This window comes from Lytechinus variegatus, chromosome 11, assembly GCF_018143015.1.
Source record: "Lytechinus variegatus isolate NC3 chromosome 11, Lvar_3.0, whole genome shotgun sequence".
Lineage (NCBI taxonomy): Eukaryota > Metazoa > Echinodermata > Echinoidea > Temnopleuroida > Toxopneustidae > Lytechinus > Lytechinus variegatus.
This window is the reverse complement of record NC_054750.1, coordinates 9,453,451-9,472,679: the sequence shown is the minus strand read 5'-3', so window position 1 is coordinate 9,472,679 and position 19,229 is coordinate 9,453,451. Positions and strand designations below refer to the sequence as shown.

Genomic DNA, 19,229 nt, shown 5'->3' with positions numbered 1-19,229 from the left:
TTTCAACACTAGAGGGCGCTACTCCTAAAATCGGGGGGGCTGGGGGGGTCCGACGAATTTCATTTTCTCCGACTATTTCACTGTCTCCGACTCAATTCCATTTCATGAAGATTTGTCGGAGAAAATCACCGACAAATTTCTGGAAATCACTGACTAATTCTGAAAATTTCGTCCGTGGACACTGGTCCTCTACATTCCGACTAATAGTTCATTTATTTCTTCCTTTCACAAAAACATTCATGCCGCGTTATGGTAGTTACATGACAAATTATAATAAAATAGAGTAGGATTCCGGAGACAAACGTTACAAACAATTTTAAATTTTGAAAAAAAGACCTTAAAAAGCTAGGCTTGTCAAGACAAGGTCCCTTGAGTTTTTACAATAGGACCGGGACATTAGGACATTTCAGTGTCATCATATCTTCCTCTTCCCAATATCTAACAGTGAGATGAAACTTGTCAATATTCCATTCTGAAGAAATGGACAATTTAATTATTAAATCAATAACTTACTTTTTATTCTAATAAGCATAACGCTAAAACTGTTATGGCCCGCCTTATGGCCTGAAAACTAGACATTTCAAGCATTTTTGAAATTCATGAATAGGATACATATTTTTAATAATTAATGTTAGCGCAAATCGGAGCCAAAATTTTTGATAAACTGTCATGTAATGGGGATTTCAAGTAATTTGTTAATTAATATTGAGATAATAACATACAGTGCGTGCGTAACGTACAGCGCTAGCTGATACCTCTTGACAATCAGACCTGAATAGGGATATTTTGAGTTATGGAATACACGAAAATGATAGGTACCTGACAATCAAACAGCGCGAGCAATTAATGTTAATATGACATATTTTATACAGTGCATTTTTATTAGAAAAAAAGGTAAATCAAACAAAATAAAGAAAGTTCGATTTCCGAGCTAAAATATGCTTTATGTATAATGACTTCAAAATCTGATATTTTAAGCTCCATATTGAGCAAGATGAAAAATCACCTAACAGGCAAAGCGAGCGCGAAGCGCGAGCGAAAATTTTATTGGTGATGATTTTTTTCCCAAGTCATCCCTCATCTTATTTTTTTCACTCGTCTTCCTCATCTTATCTTTCTTCTACTTTTTTTTCATCTCTTTTCTTTTTTCCCTTTCTTTCTCCTTTTTCCTTTTTTTTGCTCCGCCAATAGGGGGGAGGGGGCGGGCCCCTCGGCCCCCCGGATCCGCCTATATGCTGCGTCATCGTGGGATATGACAACCAGGCACAGTGTTGCGGTATAGACTCGGTTGTGTATAGGCTATGATGCACCATTTCCGTTGGGTCTTGTCACCAGATTTTATATGATGCCAAGCCTTTGGATGTCGGGATCAGTGGAGCGTTTCATCAATATTTTCATCCGACAAGTTGTCAGATCTGACATCTTTCCATGATTTTGATTGGAGAGGCACTGTTCCTATGGTAACGATCGGATAAGTGTCGGATAAAACGTCTGACAAGTCCTTTCATGAAACCCGATGTCGCCTTGTGTCACTCCGATCAAGATCCCAGGACGGGAGCTGGAGCGCATACCCTGTTTCCTATATTATGAACATTACAGTATATTTTTTAAGAAAATTTAAACAAACGTTTGAATCTTAAACAACTAAAATATATAAAAGTCTCATTAAAATAGGCCTACACTATATACTGTTAAAAATAGTTTAAACAACGCTTTTTACTATGTGCATCGCACAGTAGTTGTTTGAAATCTTAAACAAATTAAAATAGTCAACTATCATGAAATTATAAGCATGGCAAGTGTTTGAGATTTTAAACACTTGTTTTAACTGTTTAAACAACTTACTGAGCGATTCACATACTGAATAAACAGCATTGTTTTTAGCAGAGCATTTAATCCCGGGGGGGGACTTACATTGACGAGTGGATACCATGCGCGACCAAAAAACACGTAAAAAGGGTGTCACGTTACGTACGTAACGTGATAAGGGTGTCAAAAACACAAAAGTAATGAAAAAGGGGTATCTATTTCGCTAGGAAAATTACGTGTTTAGGGTCGAATTTGCGGGGATGATAAAACAAAATTAAAATGTTTTATAAAGGATGTCCTCAAGTTTGCCCCAACACTACGTGTTTAGAGTCCTATTTGCGCGAGGTGTAGAAGGCAGGGTCGTACGTACGTACGAAACCAAATAAGGTAAAGCCGACGACCGAAGGACCCGTAACAATAAAACATTCCTGTACTTGTTTAAGGGTTCATTTCAGGGAATAATTTTGCCAAGAGTATCGTTTGTTTCCAATACTTGTTAAGGGTAGGGTTTCACACGCCAATACTTGTTAAGGGGTGCATTTTCAGAATATGGAAATTACGTGTTTAGGGTGCTTTTCGAGACCCCATGGTCGCGCATGGTATCTCGTGAATGGAAGTGGCCCCCCGGGCATTTAATTCAAAATGGTTGTTTTGAAACAATTGCATGCATGTAGTAGGCCTATCATATCATTTCACTCTTGAACAATCATGAATGTTACGATCTGAGTCGATGAGTACTCTCTATGAATCCCTTTGTTGTGCCTCTCAAGGGGGGGGGGGCACGGACCGGATGCCCCTACCTGGCTCCGCTACTGCTTTCCCCAAGTGCTACAATAGTTACTTAATTCTTCTAAAGTTAGATCTGAATATCTGCGATGAGCATCTCTCGTGACTTTAATCAAATTCATTCATTCTTTTGATAAAAAAATGGGGGAAAAAATCACAATGGTGCACTTCTTTCCTCAACGCCGTCCGCCCCCCCCCCCCCATTTCACTTCTCTTCTCATTTATAATTTTCTCCATTTTTTTTTCGGAGAGATTTTTTTTTTCTTGGAGGGGGGCGGGGCACAGTAGAAAAGAAGTGACGTTCAGAAAGTACTGTTAATTCTGATTGGTCAGAATTACATGTAGAGTACATGGCTCAAACAATAAACCATTTCATTCATAGCGCATGTAATACTTTTGCACACATATCTGATCAAATAATCATGCTACTGTGATTCAGTCGTTCAAATTAGACAGGGGTTAAATCTCCGGCCGTTACATCACATTCGTTGGCTACGTGGTAATTTTGGTGTGTGCGATGCGCGACGTTGGCTTCTAATTTCTCTGCTAGCTGCTCTTTTGGTGTTCTGTACCCGTAAGTTGGCATTCAAATATTTCGCCCATTTATATTATGAGTACCGTACTGTGAGTGTGAAGTTGCACTAAAATAAATCTAGATTCTAGATCGAACTGGATCTAACATAACAGTAACAGTCAATGTGAGTCACGTCGTAGTCGTAGACTAGACTAGAGAGTAGAGTTAGACATGATCATTCAATCATTCACAGTCATAGATAGATAGTCACACTCACACTGTAACAAACACTTGGTGTTGAGAACTCAAAGGTAGAAAAACGGCTAAAGTTAGGTAGGCCTAATTGTTTTATAATTTTGTTGGCTAGTAACTAGTTAGGTGGCTATTAAACTAGTTCGATATTATTGTTAGACGAAACGGAGTGTCACTCAGCCTCTCAGGTAGACGGGAATAACCGTCGTTTCTGGGGCTTATTTCGAAAGGGTGGGTGCTGTCGCGTTAGGGTGCGTCAACGCGAACGCGAAGATTCGTCCAAAGCCCCCCCGTTTTGGCCGAAAGGGTGTGTTGGGAGCGCCACGTCGCGTCGCGCTCACTGGAACGCGCCCTTTCGTCCAAAGCCCCCCCGGTTTGGACGAAAGGGTGTGTTTAATGATAATGAATAAATAAATACAAATATTAATAAGAAAGCTGAACAAACAAAAAAGACGAGTGATATGTGAAATTTGCATAGGAACATAAATCATCATATGGCACAAACATTCTTTTTAAGGTAAAAAAAAAACAATGACGGCATGCTGCATGAGGATTTTTCGGTGGAAATGTTTTATGGTGTAATATTGATACATGAAAAAATTATGACTGATTTCAAGGTCCTTTCAAATAAAAAAAAGGTAATTTACCTTCAATTTTATACTTTGCAGGTGTGTATTTATTACAAAGGAAAACATTCGTATACCTGGAGATATTTGGTGTCCCCCAAATTATAAAACTTACGGCAGATGTGTCCTGGAAGGGCAAGGCCAAAATTGATGTCGGGTCAGCATTCACAACGTTTAACTCTTCAGACCCTACCTTACTATATTTTACACTTGAGACCCTGCCTCAGTATATTTTGTGAGATATCTGTTGTGTATGTGTGCGTGTTGTATCTATAATAATAATAATATGTGCGTGTTGTTTGTATAATAATAATAATAATAATAATACTTATAATAATAAAAATAATAACAATAATAATAATACTTATAATAATGATAATAATAATAATTTTCACCCCAAAGAGTGAATTTATGGAAATGAATTTGAGTGAAAAATTGGCACCAAGTGGCTTATTGCAAGGGTGGGTATCTGATTTTATTATCATTATTATTATTATCATTATTATTCTTAGTTGAACTTTTCTTTCTTTTCCTCAAATTGTCAATGCTTTAAATGATTAAAAATCCACTATTTTACGTGCAAATTGGCAATGTTTGACAAAATACCTTATATTCAGCTTTCTTATAAATATTTGTATTTATTTATTTATTATTATTAAACACACCCTTTCGTCCAAACCGGGGGGGCTTTGGACAAAAGGGCGCGTTCCAGTGAACGCGACGCGACGTGGCGCTCCCAACGTACCCTTTCGGCCAAACCGGGGGGGGCTTTGGACGAATCTTCGCGTTCGCGTTGACGCACCCTAACGCGACAGCACCCACCCTTTCGACATAAGCCCGTTTCTGGGGATTTATTCAACAATTTCTTACATTTTACTGTAACACTTTTGTGAATCCAGAGTCCAAACTTTGGTGTAAATATTTCTAAGGATATATACGGTAAACTACAAACTAAAAATATTTAATTATTCAATTTTAAAATAGGGGCCTACTTTAATTTTAAACGATATAGATAAAAATGCATGAAAATTATACTTTACCGATGTTTAGTTGGGAAGAACACAGCAAAAACGATCAAAATGGCAGCCAAACTATGAAATATTTACAAACGAATGGAGAGGGCGTCAACAATTTACGAATGTGATATCGATATTGCATTCCACCAGCACACCTACAAGGCAATATACGAATACAATAATACGATACGATACACTACATATATTTATTTATTTATTTATTTATTGATATATTCATATTCCACAATCATCAAAGTACATTTCGTAATCATGTTTACAATGAAAAAAAAATGCATAACATATGCAGGATTGAAACGTAGCAATGAAATGAAAAAAGTGGAGGGGCCTACTAACCCTGTAACCGATTCTCGGATCGGCGGCCGATCTCGATCTAATCAATGCTGATCGATCGTTTCATGCCGATCACCGATCATAGCCAAGTATCGTTATGATCGGTTGCAAGATTCCCCGCACCGCGCCAGGCCTCAGTTGGCTCACTAGCCGGCCGTAGCTGCTGTGCGCTTGCTGTATTAGCTCTTGGTCGGGTGCCATGCTGCAAGCCGATATGGCTGCAACAGTGAAATGGATGTCTTGATGTCCTTAACTCAGGTCATCATTGCTCCGGGGTTACCACAATAGAGATTAAAAAAATACCTGTTGCCATGCAGAAAACTGCGGATTAATTGGAGTCGCGTGCCCCTCAATCATTCCACATTCCTCTTAAAGAAAAAGATTTACACTACAGTTCACTTTTTTCCTAGCGCCATTTGGCAGGCTACGCTCGTAAATTACTTCCACCACCGTGCACAAGAATGTTATCGCGACCTCCAAAGTCTGAGCCCATCATGTTCTCTGTTTTGTTTCACGTTCTCAATTGTTATTTCACTTTCTGTTATATATCAAAATATAAAGGAAACTTGATGTGTCGTGTTTTGAAAGCAGGTTTATATTTTAAATCAGTATAAGAATATGAAAAGCATGTTTACATTTTCTTCTTTCCAGCAGTAAGATGAGCGGTTATGTAGGCTGTGCAAGAAAGTGAAGAGGGGTGTACTCCTCCATTGATTCTAATTTTGATTTTCCTTTCTTGACTACATGTTTTCATATTTTACCTCCATTTCCTCAAGTTATCATTTCCATCTCTCACTCTCAACTTTTTGAAAATCATGTCATTCTTTCTCATTCATCGTTTGAAACCATACTTTTTTCTTGGGGGAGGGGGTGGTTCATGTCATTTTGAATTGAATAACTTTATTGTCCATAAAGTAAATTATTTGTTCATGACCACCAATTCAAATTTGTAGTTTGTACATGTTACAGTAAGAATAAGTTTCCAACTTAAATCACAAAAATACAAAAAAATTATCTTTATACTTTATTCCCATTTGGCGGTACAAATAAAACTTGTTTGTGATACTGATTATAAATCCAGTGCATATTTAGTCGTGGGTTGTGCATGGATGTGATAATGTGATATGAATGCAGCGCTGAAGGATCGGAGGAAACACACAACTGAAAAAAAGACCACGTGTACGCGTGCAACAATCACATCGAGGTATTAGGTGCTTGGCGGAGCTTCATTCTGGCCGTCCTGATACGATGACCTGGGAATTCAAATGATTCAGTGAGCTCGAGAGGAAGAGATGGGGAGAGAGACTGACTACCGGTACCGTACGAGGGGAGGGAGAATGGGGGGGGGGCTGAAAGGAATGAGAGTAATGGTGTATGTTACTTTCAAGTTTCAAATACGGTAATGCCAGATCGTAGCGATGGAGAGTTCGGGGACAGGGTAGTGATTTTTTTTTCCTTTCTTTGAGCATTTTTTCCCCATCCTCCATTGAGACAAGGTTTTTTTTCACCTTTGAGATGATTTGTCAGTGGACCAAGTTTTTTTGTTTTTTTTTTAATCTGATGTTGAGTCAGTTTGTTGTTGCTCATTTAGCAAGTCAAGTTTTTTTCAAACTTCCAACCCCCTCCCCTGGATATCTTATGGTGCGTCCCTAACAAAATATGAACACCCTTTCCTGCCCACAACTCCTTCATTGACAACTTTGACCCCAGGGACCAGACTTGTTTAATATTTTGGAAACATCCACTTGAGAAAATCCCCCTAATCGTCTGATGGGCATTACGCTCCAGTGGTTTTGTAAACAACCTTCGTCATATGAAAGAGATCTTATCAGATGATAAATCCAATCAGCGTCGAGTGCCGTGGATGGAAATTAGAGGGAACGATTCTCATTGGTCAATTCCAAGCAAGGACAAGGCTTCACCAAAATTTACGAGCTAGCTCCAACCATGGAGTTACGGTCCCGCATGTCAGAGGGTCAGAAAGAAGGTGTTGCTCCATGGTGTTTCCCTACCTTGCCCTCGATACTGTCTGCATGCTCAAAACAGAAAGTAAACACACAACCAGCTCACTTGAGCTGATTGGACCTTCGATAGCCAATGAAATTTTTGGGGAAACAAAGAAGAAGCCACATGGTTCCCTTATCAGGAAAGGTCGTGACTTCAGAAATAAACTGACCCCTCCGGGGGCCCTCCCCCATCTGTGTGTGCGAGGGAGATAGAGAGAGAGAAGGATAGGTGGTGGGAGCCGGAGAATTCCTTTTATGTTTCGAAACAATGCAACCTTTTTTTATATCCCCTCACACAATCAAAATGACATTCCAACACACGCCGCCTTCACCAGTACTTTCTCGATTAGTCTAAAAAAATAGACCCAGTTATACATGTAGGTTCAAATGATAAAAATTCGTAATTTTGAAAGGTATTTCAAATGAAATATTTTGCAAAATATTTTTTTTGAAATACATGTGTAGTATCGTGGGCAGTGCCACAAGTGGGGGTGGGGACATGGTGTGGGCAAGGGACAATTTTTTTGCAGATGTTTTTGATGGAATGTTATGGAAAATGTGAGGTGCGATTTTGAGAAGTGTTTCCAGTATTCAGTGTCGGGGCATGAAAACTGGCATTGCAAATGAGTGAAAAAGATGCTGTGAATGGTCATTCATTGAGATGATGAAAGGGAAAGCATATCCAAGAGGGTGGAGAGCCAGAGGCAAGAAACGAGAGAACTTAGTTGATTCATTGTATCTTGAGTGAAAGCAGAGTGGAAGAGAGGAGAAAAACAATTAGAGAACGTTTCTGAGTGATGGTAAATTCCCAATTATCTCTGAAATATTCTCTTTTAATTTTCCAGTATTGCAAGTCTTTTTTTCTTGTATTGAAATTCATAGCTGCTGTCTTCAGTGAATATTAATGTGGAAAATGTTGGGGCGAGCCGAGGGCAGACAAGATTTTTTGTTTGTTTAAATTACGGGATTATGGACGTCATTTTTTATTCAAATCTCCCCCCCATCCCAGTGCCGCCACTGCTTTGAATACAAAATATGGTATTTTCATTGATGATTATATGACATCGAGGCTGTTACTTCAACATTTAATCATCCCTATTTTCATGATTAACGCTTGTTGAAAAAAAAAGCAACAACAAAACAACCATCAAGGAACAACGACTTCATACAAAAAAAAACCCCAATAAAAAAATCAGACCTTTCTTACATTTTCTGTCAGGCCTGATCACATTTTAAATACCCTCAGATGAAAGTTGGCATCATTCCACGAGGTTTACTCTCTGCTCTTTTTTTTTTCGTCCATAACTCCCTCCGTCTCCTCTCCCAAACTCTCTCTCACCTTCTCTCTGTGTGGATCGGATCGGGGAAAGTGTCTGCGTTGGCGTATTTATTAGATGAGCTCCGATGGTCCCTTTCCCCCTCCATCTCCCTCTCTCTAGTGGACGGCCGGGCTTTGGCTTGCGATGACACATTTACAAGGCCGGGCCAGGGCGCGCACTGAGGGCGGGGGATCCATTCTATTAAACGCTGGTAGTGATACCAACCAGCTGGGCCATGTCGGCCTTGAACAATCGTAAATCACTGCCTCGCTTTTGACAGTGAGACCCAGACTCCCAAGGGAAGAATAAGATATGTGAGTAGTGCTTGGCATACATGGGGTCAGCTGAGGACAATCAGGTCAGTTAAGGACAATATGGGTCTGTTTTTTGTGCTTGATAAACAAATAGCAAAATCCGATATTTACTGCCGATCTTTTTGACCGATACCAATCATAGGGAAAAGTATGTGGTCCCGATCATCCGATCCGATCAGAGCTCTAACTTACAGGGTTAGGGCCTACTAAAAAGCAGAGCTTGTAAAATGTAGACCCCCTATCAAAACTTTATACAAGGGTAAGAGTAAAATAATCAGCAAAATTCTATAAAATTATATAGATATAAACACTGTAACACAAATGTATTTACACTATATACAAAATTAAATATTGACTTAAAAAAATATTCAATACTACCGTGGATAAGTATGAAGTTCACAAATATTAGATTGAATCAATAAGAATTCAGGAGAAATTTTTTGATGAGTAATTTAAATCGTATAAGATTAGCTGCCTCTTTCATTTCTCTGTCCAGAGAATTCCAGAGTTTTGGTCCTGTGAAAAATACAGTTTTGCTAGAAAATACTGTTTTACTTTTAGGTAAGTGATAGTCATTTGATTGTCTCGTATTATATGAATGTAAAGTATTGTTTGTCATAAATTTCTTTTGTAGGACATTAGGTAAACTATTTCTATCTAGCTGATACATAAATTGGAATAGTTGCAAGCGGTACAGGTCATTGATTTTAAGGATACGTTTCTGACGAAACAATTCATCCGTATGAGCTCTAAAGGACATATTGCATATTATTCTCAGTACTTTTTTCTGAAGTAGCAAGACTTTATTCAGTCTCGTTTGAGAGGCATTACCCTACATGAAGATAAACGATACTAGTTATAATCGCGATATATCGAGACATTAACTTAAGTAAGTTAATAACGATAATGAAGTCATTCAAGATGGCAACTTGCAAGAAAAACCGTCAGGTCAGGAGAAAATGTCTTAGATGACAGATTTCTCAATCATCCAGTGGATTTTTTTTCAATAACTCCGGTCCAAGGTAGTTAAGTTATTTATATTTCCCTGATATAAGTTTTATATCGCGATCTATAAAACGCTAGTTCACTATACGTTGTCTGTAGCCACGGGCCCCTAAGCTCTTCAGTCTATGTATGGTGAGTGGAGCCAACGTAGTTCAGCGGAACAACCAAAATACAGAGACTGAAGCTTTTGGTCTATCAGACTCGGTGAAGTGTGTCATGTCTGACACTAGGGAGCTCCCGGCTCCCTGGCCCTAGCTGGGTTAACATGACATAACCTTGTTCACTGTGAATCACAGCATATATAAGCATACGTGTTTAAAATAAAAAGAGAAAAAACTTTAAAGATTCACAAACATAACTGAATAAAATCGAAATTTTCATTATTTCCCTTATTTAGAACACGGTGTTCTTTTAAAGACACCTTTCATTGATATTTCAACGAAAGAGACCCTTGCCCGGTGTAAAAATTGATTTAACTTAGTAATTTAGACATTTTAGTAGTTCAATATTGTATATTTTATAGAATACTTATATATGATGACAATTTTGCAAATTATGCTTTAATATATCATTTGTTGAGGTAAAAATAGGGTTTGAATGGTGTAAACAAAATCAACAGTGTCTGATTGTAGGAGACTAAAAAGGAAAATATGAGAGGCTGCGTGTGAAATATGTAATTTATTTATTTTATTTGTTAGATATAACGCAAGAAATACAAATGTGAGTGTTTAGAGTATAAACATACCTCAGTTGCATGATGAGTACCGAAGACAAGGAAAATATGAACATTGCTGCAAACATGGACAAGTGAATAAAGTAGTGCTATGCCATAATAATTAAAACATAGAAAAAAGTGTAATCCGCAATGGAAAAAATACCGTTAACCAGAAATAATGCTAAAAATTACAACGATCATAAACGTTGGTCATATTTAAAGTTGATCACTGAATTAATGGAAATTTATATCAGAATAAATAAGGTTTAAGAATATACAAAATGTATATGACTAACGTGATTCTTTTGGGGCCTACCCTGCGAATTGAAATGTGCCTCTTCGCATGGACTTTTCATAATCTTTTCTTTGTGAACTTATCTTCATTTATATGATTGTGATGGATTCGTAAGCTATGGGCCTAATTTGTATCTTAAATTCAATTAGCTATTTCTGCAGATCTTTGTTTTGTTACATCTCAAGTTATCCCAAATCCATTCAAGAATTAATTTTCATTGATTATAATCAAGCTCATCAAAAATAATAATTATAATGAAAATGAATAAAAATAAATGATTTAGCATGTTTAACATCTTAGTTTTGTGTCTTTTTTTGCTGAACGTTATAAACACGTTTTTTACTTACATAATTACTTTTTAAGAAATTTGTTTTCATGTTGTTTAATTATCTGTATTGAGAAAGCATAAGGAGTCAGAGAGAGAGTGCAGCCCATTTCATAGTTCAAGTTTATTTATTGTTTAATTGAAAAGGGGTGGGGATAGGACGTATAGGGAGAATAAAAGAAAACATATTTTGAAAATATTTGGGCTTACATTACCCTCAGAGAAGTTAAAATGACTTCCGTTTTGGTCGTCTTGTCGACCTGAAAAGTGATGACAACTAGCCCCCATGTAAAAAAAAAAACTTGGCGCCATCCCAGATAAAACGCATCAACCCCCTAAAAAATATGTTTAAAGGTGATATGTCAGTGTGGCTTGCTGTAACCGCATTTTCTCTCATTGCCGACGGTGGCGGGCGGTGTGCAAAGAAGATCATGCCTACGTAGGACATGTCTGGAGGTGTCTTTCCAAGGACCATTCTTCGTATCGCCCAAATTGGCTTTGTGAAACAGTTGAGCAATATCTCGTTCTTACGTAGAATAGTTCTACGAAAGACCATTTCATGCAACAGGCCCCAGATGTTTATATTTTGAGCTATTACATAATAACAACAATGAGTTCTATGATTTCATTCATGGCTAATGAAACTTGAAAAGATACAAGATGAAAACATGAGAGATTTCCAGCTTATTTCAATTCACAGTTTTAATGACAAACTTTTTAAATAAAAAATCAGCTTTTGTCTGGTCAAGTACTTCCATATTAATTAAAATATGTCATTAATGGAATTGTAGATCACCATTTTTTTTACTGAATAAAGAGGATACAACTGGCCTTCCAAAATCCATAAAAGATTCTCTGTTGTGCATTTATTTTATATGTTACACACCTTTAAAGTCTCTAAATTTCCCGTACGTCACAAGTCAAATAGCTTGGACCTGCCCTTATTCAGATTTAACGCTTTGTTAACCACCCTGTCAATCTTCAATTTTCTCTCTCAACAGACTGGAAACCTCCAAACAGTGCAATTGAATTTTAAGACTTATACAACTGATACCTCCTAGAACAGAAGATCTCCCATTGAAGACCTCCTGTTGAGAAGTTGGGCCTGATGGCGGTTTTACTGTGTCTACTGAGGCGACTGAGTGAACGGAAGTTATGGATATGCCTGAGTATTGTCATTGGTCTACTTCTTGACATTGTCTGTCTGGAAGATATTGATCTCACTTGCTCTGAGCTACTACTTGGACAGTATCCTTGATATGATCAGCAGAAAAGAGATGCTTTTGGTTGTTGATAGTGATGATGACAAAGAGAAAGGAAAAAAGAAGATAAAGATATGATGATGATGATAATAATGATGATGATGTGAATGATGACATGGTGATGATGATATGAGGATAATTGTAGATGATGGGATGTGATGATGATATGATGGTGATGATGATAAAGATGATGGTTGTGTTGATGATGATGATAGTGATGATGATGATGGTGGTGGTGGTGGTGATGATGTTGATGTGATGATGAAGATGATGATTATGATAATAATGATGAAGATGATATGCCCGGGGGAGGGGGGGCACTCACATATATTGGTGGTACGTGCCGCTTTGATGACCCCCCTTTTTCAGACCTAATTTTCAGTTTCTCTAGATACTCTGAATGACAGAAGTTCCATTCAGAAGCCCCGCCTGGCTCGTAAGACCCCCGTTACAAAACATCTCAGTTCCCTAGCCCTGCTAAAATTGTCCAGCAGGAGCTGCACGCACAGCTTCACAACTCTCTGCTAGCAGCTCCATAGGCCCATAGTGCCCACATGTTTACATGCACAGTGCTAGCGTGCACCGTACCTACTGTACTGCAGTCCCATTCCGTAGACCGTTTTTCACACCGCCCGGTATTATATTTAGTTCCCAAGACCCTGTATTTTACCCTTGTGGTCTGTTCCTTAGACCCCCATTTCAGGGTTTCGTGAGGCACACCCCCATCAAAATGTAATTTGAGTGCCCCCCTCCAATGATATGATAATATGATGATGACGGTGATGATGATTATGATATGATTATGATTGTTGATGATGATGGTGATGATGATGATGATGATGAAGATGATGGTGGTGGTGGTGGTGATGATGATGAAGACAATGATGATGATATATAAATTAATGACATTGATGATATTTTTCAAGATGATAATTCAATGAAGGTGATAATATATTTAGTTTCTTGTTTGACCCTTGACCCATGAATTTAATCAGATATCAGTGCAGTGACCCTGAAATAGATCCTGTAACTCAGGCAGCAAGCGGATGTACAGATGGCAGTGTTAATGGTAGTTGAATTTCTCAGGGTTTCAATCTTTCTTGCAGTCAAAGCAAGAACAGAGAGATGACTGTATAAAGCTCCTGAAGGCAGATAATATTTACTTGTTGTACAAGCAGTTGGTCTATAGTCTAATACCACATGGGTTAACCGCAAATCTCCCGGGGTATTTTGATTCTTGTCATTCCGGGGGGATTACCAGAGGTGGAATAGATGGTAATGATTATTTGGATGGCTTTCTTTCATGGAATACCAGAAATATTCCACTCATTAGGGCCAATATTCCACTCGTTAAGGCCAATATCCCACTCATCTTTGATTCTTACCCAAACTCTTGGAATATTTCTGGTATTCCATTCTGAGCCATCCAATACAATATAATTATTATTAGACAAATGGTAAAATGTGCTAAATGGCAAATGGTTTGTAGATGAACTGGATTTAGACAAGTATAATAAGACCATGTGAGAAACGGAAAGTAGGCAGAGTGGTTACAGACCAATCAGGAATGTACCAAAGACAGGCTTGTCCATTTTGATGAATTTCTTAATAGGCAGACAACAAAATGAAACAAAATATAAGGACAAATCCTGAATGTGTTCTAATAATTCTAAATAGAAATACGTAGCTTGTAGCAGCTGTAGAATGATTTTAACTTCTTCATTTCTGTTCTTGATATTCTTCCATGTAGTTGACTGTTATCCAGCTCCTGGTATAACATGTGATGGTACAACCTATAACGGCACCACTCCTGGATTTCACAAACAAGTTCCTTGTAGAAACACGTAAGATTTGCTTGTTTTTAGTTCTCTATCTTATCTTACATTGTCTCACATGGCATTGCAATCCATGGCATTGCAAATTTTTAACGATCTTTGACAATGATAGATTAATTTTGCACTCCTTTTTGCAAAAAGCAAATCAGCAATCAAATGCAAGACTTATGAATGATTAGAGGATCACAAAGGGATTTGCAATGGATCATTACATTTTTTTAATTAGTGTTTTTAGGTATGAGTCTTTCAGGAAATAAAGAATTGCATTTAGCATATTGGCAGGAATTAGAGTATGTTTGGTCAGGAATGAACTATAGATGAATAAGACTTAACTAGGAATACTACCTTCTTATGAGGCTTTAGATAATTGAATCTCAAGTATCAAAACACAACTTGATTTTCAGGTAATCAGATGTTCGCATTTTGGATTTGCATTTGATGTTGTGAGTTGTATTCAAAATCAAGTCATGGTGCAACAGGGACCTGATCCTTTTCCTCTTGTTTCCACTGTAATTCTTGATCTCATGCAAGATTAGCAGCGAGAATGGTGTCTAAATTGTCACAAATGAAACTATGAAAGGTCTTTTTTTCTCAACCATCAAGACCTGTATAAAGCTCTTGTCTGTTTGATACTGTTTGACTATGAGAAGCCAGAAGACATCGTGGGTTCCCAGGGTTTGTGTCATAAAGTCTGATCGTCGTCAATCCACCTGTGTATCTTAATTACCATGTTGATTCTGCCATAATGGATGCTATTATCCTCAGTTACCTTAATTGCAAATGTTTATGAAACAAGACTCTAGTCTGACAAATTGCTTGTACTTAGTACTTTGGTGATTATTTGACTTTTGGAAGGTTGACGTATGCAGAATTTAATGACTGTATTGCATTTTCATATTGACTTTGATATTTTTATATTTTCTATATCCAGGAAAGGCTACTCCTACCGGACAACTCTCCTTCTCTCCATCTTCTTAGGAATGTTTGGTGTTGATAGAATGTATCTGGGCTACCCTGCTCTAGGGCTACTCAAATTCTGCACCATGGGTCTTCTGTTTGTTGGCCATTTTGTAGATGTCATACTCATTGCAACACAGGTACTATATGTTGTCTCTACCATTAAAGTTTCAGTTCAGTTCATTTACTTTCCATCAAATACTCAATCAAAATAAATACATGATTACAAAATTCATGAATAGAAATCGGAAGGACCCCAAGAAAAGCAGAGCTTGCGAGGAAAGGGCCCTGTACAATAATCAACAAAACAAAACAGATCTTAGATTATTACAGTGTAAAGGGGTTGTCACTCCTACATGAGTTTTAGCCAGCACATGCTAATGTTCGTATGAAGCAATATTAGTATTCAATCAACAATTCAGTTCTTGATATCAAGAAAATAGATTCTTGAAATAAAGAATTAAGTGCATTATTTGTTTTATAAGATAGGACACAGAGACACAAGTCTTTAAAAGGTTTTATGGTATTTATTCATTGCTCATCTTTTCTTTCACAGTAACGCTGGTTTGCTGGAATGTGCGATAAAATGTCAGTTTTTGTAGTACACTTATTCGCTCTGCAGTTCAATGTGCAAAAATATGTCATGCGACACGTTTGACCAATTGTGATGCTTGGCGTAATACACCTATTTTATTATTCTCATTAAACTCTTCAGGTGGTTGGTCCGGCTGATCGCTCAGAATATGAGATGGATTTCTACGCCCCAAAGCTGATCAAGATGGGAGTGGACAATGAGACTTACTATGTTCCACAAGATGTTCTGACGTGACATGTTCAGTGATTTGTACATAGAGACTTTTTATATATTTATATCTAGATTTTTTAAAATCATATTTACAACTCTGAAGATATTCTAATGTAAGTACTCTTTAAAGATCCAAAGCAAAGTTAAGTTTGGGTCATTATCCCACTTAAGATACACCCTAGAGATTATATTATTCACTTTGGATTGGTCTGACTGCATTTATATTTAATAGTCACATGACTTTTATAATGGAATAATGGAAAATGAAAATACTTCAGGGCCCTGTCTTACAAAGAGTTTTGATTGATCCACTCAACCACAGCGATCGATGTCCAGCAACGTCAACATCTGAAATGCAGGTTTGTTCGAAATGTGTGATGCATATGCATGCATTCATTGTTTTCTTGAGAATTCAATATGCCTCTCTTTGTTTACAAAGGAAATTGTTCAATTTTCCTTTAGAAATAGTCATGACAATGATGGATTTCCATAGAATTGAGGTTGATCTGATCAATCGTATCTCTTTGTAAGACAGAGTCCAGGGCCCTGTTGTACAAAGAGTTACAATTGATCTGATCAATCGTAACTCTATGGAAATCCATTAGTGTCATAATTTTTTCTACGAAAAATTTGCACAATGTCCTTTTTTATAAAGAGAAGCGCAGTGAATTTTCAATAAAACAATGAATAATGCATGAATATGCATCATAGCTAGAAAATATTTTGATCAAACAAGCATAATAGATGTTGCTGGCTGTCCATAGTTGCGATTAATCGGATCAATTGTAATTCTTTGTACAACAGGGCCCAGATCTCATTCCAATATTCATGTGTGGATAAAGGAGAAATATTAACGATTTCTTTCCAGCATTTCTGAACCAGAATTTACTTCATGCTCCTGCATGTATGTAGTCAAATGTGAGCTGTTTATGGAATCAAACACTTCATTTTTTTGTCTTGCCTACATAGCAGAAGCGAGACATGGGTGTTTTTTTTTCGACAGTGATAGTGTCATGTCATCATGGCTTTAAAAGTGTACAAATATTTTTCATGAAGATTGGATAAAACGGTACTCAATTCTCACTGATTATTTGACATCAGGGTTTCTGGTCACATGATCAAGGTCAAAGAGCATCCACGGTCGATGACTCCATGGTCAGTCATGTTGTGCTATCAACATCCAAACTTAAAAATTATGATTTTGGATTTTTATTTGATTTTGAAATCTACCAATAGAGATAAACATGGAGAGATTGAATTGTGCAAAAAACATTTCAATGTGATTTGGAAACGTCGATTATAATAATGTACCTTAAACTGGTGTATGATGTAAAATTTTGGATCATGCATTTATCAGAAATCAACACTAATGTGTTGTGAGTTACATGCACTGAACTTAGCATCAATCCAATTAATTTCAGTTCAATATATGGGACTGCACACAATTTAATGTTATTTTACTTATTTATTTATTTATTTATTATTATTATATTTTTTTTTTTGGGGGGGGGACGAAGCATCACAGCTGAGATATTGTTTGTTGGGTATAAAGCTTACAGATTAATTGTGCTATGAGTGGAGTAATGGAAGTTCGAGATTAGTACAGCAATAACATTCTACATCTTGCAATGGTCTTCAGTATTAGTCAATTTTGTTATGTAAAACAGAGCCATATAATTTACAGGTAACTTTGCCTATGTCAAATCATCAGGACTACTGAAATCTATTAATACAAGTGATATACACATATATTGCATATTCTGGTCTACAAATATTGCTTTCACTTTGGTGAATATTTGACTTATGGCAGGTTGACATATTATTTTACTTTTTCTCTTGTAATTAAAAGAAGTCTGTCTGGAACAGCCTTCTGTGTTTTGCTGGAATGTAAATATTTCTGATGAAAAATGACTTATTCTGTTCTCCTTTTTTGTTATTGTTGCTTATTTTAAGCAATGGGAGTATGATTAAAGGATGATGGTTGAAAACCCACAGTATGCAAAGAGAGGCTGTGGTTAAGAAGTGTTTTTTGTTGGAAAGAATGTAAAATAGGAGAAGGAAGTAGAAATAATCATTATGAAGCTGTTAAAAGAGCAAGGATATGTGATAGAAATTCTTGGAGAATTCGCAAAATTGATCAACATCCATTCTCTCTTGAAAAATATTGCTTAATGAAAAGGGTCAAGATACCTATTGGCTTTTTTTTATTTACACTGGTTGATGAAATAACTGACCCCGTAGAATTTCCAAGACTCCCTCCCCTGGCTATAATGTGCTTTTTGAAGAATAGAGTGGGGAGATGAAGAATGAAAGTGAGAGGGAGAGATGGGGAGAGAAGTACTAATTGTAATGATAGAGAAAGATAGAATTAGAGAGGGAAACGGTGAGAAAGGGAGAGAGATAGAGGAACAGGGAATAAGAGTGAGATTTTCAAGAGAGGGAGGGAGATACTAGGAATGAGATGAAAAGAGAGGTACTGATCAGAAGGAATAGAGAATGATTTGGATAAATGAAAGTCAGGGGTGGTATTCTGGAACACTCGCAACTTTTGTCCTAAATTTTGTCATTTCTCTCCGAGATGTGACACCGCTTTGATTGGCACAAATCAGTATTCTGAACATTGTCTTTTTTCCCTGTCATATCTGTAAGTTCCCGCCCATCTTTTAAGAAGCAAACCAATCAAAATCATCGTTAGTTCCCAGTGGAAGCCATTCTTGCCAATATGAAGGCCCCGTGACAGATAGGAGAAAAGACAATGTTCAGAATACCGCCCTTGGGGTCCAGTGCATCCTGGCCTCTCTATCTTTCCATCTTCCTCGAAAGAAGATCCCTCTGTATTACAGTCTACCCTCTTTGTCTACTCTCTTTTTCTCTGTCTCCCTTGTACCACCTATTTCTTCACTGTTTCTCAAACTAACTCACTGCTATCATATTACCCCAGACTTTCTCAATCTATCTTCCTGTATTAAAGGGGAAGTTCACTCTGACAAAAAAATTATTGTAAAGATAACAGAAAAAAAAAGAATATCTGCAAAGG

The 19,229-nt window shown here is 37.3% G+C and overlaps 1 protein-coding gene across 1 annotated transcript; it reads left to right on the top strand.

The window, feature by feature from the left end:
- The first annotated feature begins 2,939 nt into the window (after positions 1–2,939).
- On the top strand, positions 2,940–16,738 carry LOC121424471 (TM2 domain-containing protein 1-like). Its single transcript, XM_041620165.1, has 6 exons — positions 2,940–3,169; positions 12,335–12,581; positions 13,591–13,664; positions 14,346–14,439; positions 15,362–15,527; positions 16,103–16,738. The coding sequence occupies exons 2-6, from the start codon at positions 12,442–12,444 to the stop codon at positions 16,214–16,216; spliced, it is 588 nt and encodes a 195-aa protein (XP_041476099.1). The 5' UTR covers positions 2,940–3,169; positions 12,335–12,441; the 3' UTR covers positions 16,217–16,738.
- The last annotated feature ends 2,491 nt before the right edge of the window (positions 16,739–19,229 follow it).

What these genes read in the sequence shown, in the direction of transcription:
- LOC121424471 (XM_041620165.1), top strand. Translation starts at nt 12,442, where the DNA reads ATGGCGGTTTTACTGTGTCTACTGAGGCGACTGAGTGAACGGAAGTTA. An exon ending in TACAGATGGCAGTGTTAATG is followed by an intron (nt 13,665 to 14,345) that starts GTAGTTGAATTT and finishes TCTTCCATGTAG; the next exon opens with TTGACTGTTATCCAGCTCCT. An exon ending in CAAGTTCCTTGTAGAAACAC is followed by an intron (nt 14,440 to 15,361) that starts GTAAGATTTGCT and finishes TTCTATATCCAG; the next exon opens with GAAAGGCTACTCCTACCGGA.